The 1,115-nt window shown below is 43.7% G+C and overlaps 1 protein-coding gene across 1 annotated transcript; it reads right to left on the bottom strand.

Moving 5' to 3' along the window:
* Positions 1 to 30: 30 nt before the first annotated feature.
* PPTG_12527 (hypothetical protein) lies at positions 31 to 733 on the bottom strand (the record flags this gene model as incomplete). The annotated part of the gene is made up of 2 exons (XM_008908566.1): positions 31 to 288; positions 707 to 733. The coding sequence occupies 2 exons, from the start codon at positions 731 to 733 to the stop codon at positions 31 to 33; spliced, it is 285 nt and encodes a 94-aa protein (XP_008906814.1).
* Between the last annotated feature and the right edge of the window lie 382 nt (positions 734 to 1,115).

The raw sequence follows: 1,115 nt of genomic DNA, 5'->3' as shown, positions 1-1,115 counted from the left end.
AAAAGAAAAAAGAGGTGAAATGAAGAAAAATTACTCAAGAATCGACCAGCCCACATCGAACGTGGCACATTCGAAGTGACAAAGCACAAGCAGATTCCCCGGTTTCGAGCATTGCGCTGGTGGGACAACAAAGTGGTGTAAATGCTGGCGTCTGGCGGAAGTGTCGATCTTGACCGCGTTGTGCGTCTTGACAAGCGGACTGGAGGACAGACTGAAGTTGTCTGCCCCCGAGTTCTCAAGGATTACGAAACCCTTATGGGCGAAGTTGATGTGCACGATCAGCTCCGTCTACAGAGACAAGTGTTGCTACAATATAAGTACACCTTATCACTCTCTCTAATCGTGTACATACATGTATTGAAGGTACTCGCTGCAGCTCGCCATCAAGTACAAGAGGAATTTGGCCTCTGCCGCAATAGTGTCAAGGGTACAGCCAGCTTTTCGATTCATAATTAAGTTCAATAGCTACATGCTTTGGAAAGCATAAATATTAGGTTAATTCTTATCTCTCTTTTGATTGGTTAATTTTAATTAGTGGCTCACCGTTATGTCCCGGATTTTCGAAATAAACCTCGCCCTCTTTGCGTAAAAATTTAGAGCTTGTAATTCGTTTCTGCGTGCACGGGTACACGCTATGGAACTAATTTAATCGTCCTTAAGATTAGGCGTAAAATCGCTAAATATTGACTGAACTATCTCAAAAAACCTCATGGGATACAGAGTTTGAGCGCATGGGCTAGACGGCGCCTTGGGGCACATTATCCAATGCTTCATACAGGTGGCACGCGGCGTTGTGCTCGTACTCTGAGTCAGAGCACGAGCACAACGCCTCTGACAAAACTACCCGATAGAATATTTTCCTTGGTAGTTTTGGACAGTTTTGCATGCTGCATGAATTTTGGACGTTTTCCAAAAGAGTTTAGAAGTATACAGAAGTCGTCCAAAACCATCTCTACTCTGAAGTACTAAGTAACCGAGGCTGTCACGATTTGCATGACTTCAACTTGTTCATGAAATAGATATGTACCTACAGGTGCTGATTTACGTACTTCAAGTACCCTCACCAATGTTCTCTCTAGACCTTCACGTCAGTTAATGAGGTGCTACGAAGTTAT

This window comes from Phytophthora parasitica (assembly GCF_000247585.1).
Source record: "Phytophthora parasitica INRA-310 unplaced genomic scaffold supercont2.30, whole genome shotgun sequence".
In the NCBI taxonomy this organism is placed as follows: domain Eukaryota; phylum Oomycota; class Peronosporomycetes; order Peronosporales; family Peronosporaceae; genus Phytophthora; species Phytophthora nicotianae.
The sequence above is the reverse complement of the archived record's forward strand: the minus strand, read 5'-3'. Positions and strand labels throughout refer to the sequence as shown.